The sequence below is a fragment of the Leiobunum rupestre genome, chromosome 4, assembly GCF_980474605.1.
Source record: "Leiobunum rupestre chromosome 4, qqLeiRupe1.1.hap1, whole genome shotgun sequence".
NCBI classification, from domain to species: Eukaryota; Metazoa; Arthropoda; class Arachnida; order Opiliones; family Sclerosomatidae; genus Leiobunum; species Leiobunum rupestre.
Genome location: NC_143387.1, coordinates 18,058,086 through 18,061,043, shown reverse-complemented (window position 1 = coordinate 18,061,043; position 2,958 = coordinate 18,058,086). Strand labels below are relative to the sequence as shown.

Sequence of the window (2,958 nt, the reverse complement as noted above, 5' to 3'; positions counted from 1 at the left end):
GTGTATATAGCAATGAGCCTTCACACCAACTGCACCAGATTCAAAATAAAACATAAAAAAAATTAACAAACAGTAATAGCGAACAATGCAAATAATGAACATACAAACAAAAAATTTAAATACGCGACAAATAGAGTAACAAAACACACAAACAAAAAATTTAAATACGCGACAAATAGAATAACAAAAAACACAAAAAAGACGAGATAATAATAGTCCGAAGAAAGTTATCAAGTCCGAACAGCGTTGCGAAGTATAGCACAAGTGGAGGAAATAACGTCTGAAAATCCGGCGTGGACCGCTTTCAACACACCCGTCAGAGAGACGGGAAGAGTCCTCTTATTTAGACTACGAAGAAGACCTCGCAGCGCTGCTACTTGGGATGGACAAGCGAAGAGAATGTGCTCCGCGGTATCTACCGCCCCGCACTTCGAGCAAGAATCTGAGCTACTCAAATTTAAGCGGAAGAGAGTTGCTTTCGTGGGAAGGCGTCCGCAGCCGAGACGCACCAAAAGAGTGTCATCCCGCCTGGGGAGCTGAAGCCGCATAATCTCGCGAAAGCCCGGATTAGGCTTCGCCTCCCTGAGCGCGTAGGCAGTGGCTCGGGTCTGCCAGGAACCCCACCAAGCACTGGTAACCACTTTACTACACTCAGATTTCAATTCGGAGAGCGTAGCCGGGAGGAAAAAGTCCACCTTGGAGGGGCGTGAAAGACTGGTGACGGCCGCGAGACCGTCCGCCGTTTCATTTCCCGCTACGCCGCCGTGAGCTGGACACCACAATAGAGTCACTGAGTAGGAGTACCCGTCGCATAAGTCATGAATAGCGGTGATTACCGGATCATTTGAACGCGTATGTAACATCGTAAGCGCGCTTTTGGAGTCGGAGCAGAGGACTATTGAGCTTGAAAGATGAGCGGAGGCATATGAAAGTGCCAATTGAATGGCCAACAGCTCTATCCTGTTGATGGGATGGCCGGGATCCACCAAAGACCGAGCACCGACCCCGAGAGAAGGAATGGCGAAGGCGGCACCCCCGACTCCGGATTCCGGGGCGAGAGACCCGTCAGTGTAAATAACCGTCGCGTCTTTGGCGTAGATGTCGAGCGTCGCAAGGAACAACTGTCGCAGCGCGTCCGAGCAGAAGTTAGCCTTTCGAGTAGTTAGCCAACGGGAGGTGACCGTCACTTTGGGAGGTTACCAAGGAGGAGTGGACGTGGGAGGAAGATGACCCCGGGAGAAATGAAAGAGCCAGGAGATATTGTGTTCCCTAGCCAAGTTCCACGCTCGGAGCAGAAAAGGATGCCGATCCGGGGCGAAGCGATGTTCCATTACCTCCAGATGGGCCAGGTTGTCCCGCAGAAGAGCGGGATAATAGGCCGGGATATCCGCTGCGCCACATGGAGCAAGTGTATGGAGGTCCAAAAGAGTGCGACGAAAACTCAGCGGTGGAATTGCGGCCTCAGCTTCCATCAGGACAATGGGTGTCGACCGTGGCACACCAAGGATGACCTGTATAGCAGCGTTTTGGACTTTGACCAAAGAGGCGGTTTTCGCCAGAAATTTTAGTTTTTACGAGATATCTAAGTGGTTAAATCTTGACTGATCCCCTTTAAAATAATATTTTTCACAATATAAACCATTGCGGTTATTTGGGCAGACGTTAATGGAATTTTTTCAATATTCTTTAGTGGTAATTCGTAAGTTTTCAGTAGATCACTGTTAATTCCTAAGCTGTCAGTACGTGACCAGAGTGCTACGTCTTTGTGTTTTTCTATAATATTTAATGAAACATTACAATAAAACTTGGTCCTTTTCGATATGTATGTTTCAACATAATTATCCGCCGAAACCGCTTACGGGAAAACGGGGCCGAAGTGATACCCGAAGGGTAGCCTCGGACACTCTGTAGTTATGTAATGTCTTCGGGGTTAGATAAATTAGTTATATTTCCCGTACTGACTTCGGGATGAAAACCACTAATGGAACGTTTATATTCACAGTATGCTTGTGTCCCCCAAACTGATATCACTTCGTGCACAATTATACAGCGATAGATCTTGAAGGACTATTTATAATTAAAGCAACGTACCTGCAAGTGGCGTTCGAAGTTGCCTGCTCCCTCTCCTCTCTTGTTTTCATTTCAGAGCTTGCGAGTTAACACTTTGTTAGGGCCCGGGGGTCAGTACCAGTAACCGGAATAGATCCAATATATGTAAAGTACTTATTTTAATTCTATTTTCCCAAATTTCCCGGAATTGAATTTCGCGATGGAAATTGGGCATTCGATTAATTTTAAATTTTCATCGGGGTTTAGCGGTTCAGCGCGACTTAAATCATTGCATGTTGCAATTGCCGACTAACACGAAATGGTAAACTACAGTAATACAAACCCTCCGTCTCAATAGCATGTATAATGTAAAAGCGGTGTAATACGCCTGCTCATATTTTAACATTGAAAAGCATTAGTAACTCGGTAACAAATATATGGTAGATAATATTTGTTTATATCCCAGTTATAAGTTTCTGGTCTTTTTACTCTCTTTAAACCAAAATAAAGTTAATTCTTGATTTATTTTTTTAAAGGAATATTATTAAGAAAAGACCATATATATTATCAAACCTTTTTTTGTACATTAAATATTTAATTCTCAGATAACAGCGGTATTTTTCGACTGCGAACCCATCTGATATGTTCACACCGTGAACGCCGTGCAAAGGTTAATCTAATATTAATTCACGTCAAAATATTTGACGTAGGTATCGGGAGTGATATATTTTTATTTGAACATTTAAAAAAAATGTTTTTAATAACAATCTTTGGTAGATGCAAAGAACAAATTATTTTTTTAAATGGTCTCCGAAAACTATTAAGTAAGTGTAATATCTAATCACATTCATTCTATTATATTTTATAACGATCTTTGGGCAGAAAATGTATTTTATTCAGTTACGTGAT

General features: G+C 43.0%; 1 protein-coding gene across 1 annotated transcript; it reads right to left on the bottom strand.

The window, feature by feature from the left end:
• Positions 1-230: 230 nt before the first annotated feature.
• LOC149946539 (uncharacterized) lies at positions 231-863 on the bottom strand. The gene has a single exon (XM_090170802.1). It carries the CDS (start codon positions 861-863, stop codon positions 231-233), a length of 633 nt encoding a protein of 210 aa, XP_090026928.1.
• Positions 864-2,958: the final 2,095 nt, after the last annotated feature.

Excerpts from the sequence above, each read along its gene's own strand:
- LOC149946539 (XM_090170802.1), bottom strand. The coding sequence starts at position 863 with ATGTTACATACGCGTTCAAATGATCCGGTAATCACCGCTATTCATGAC.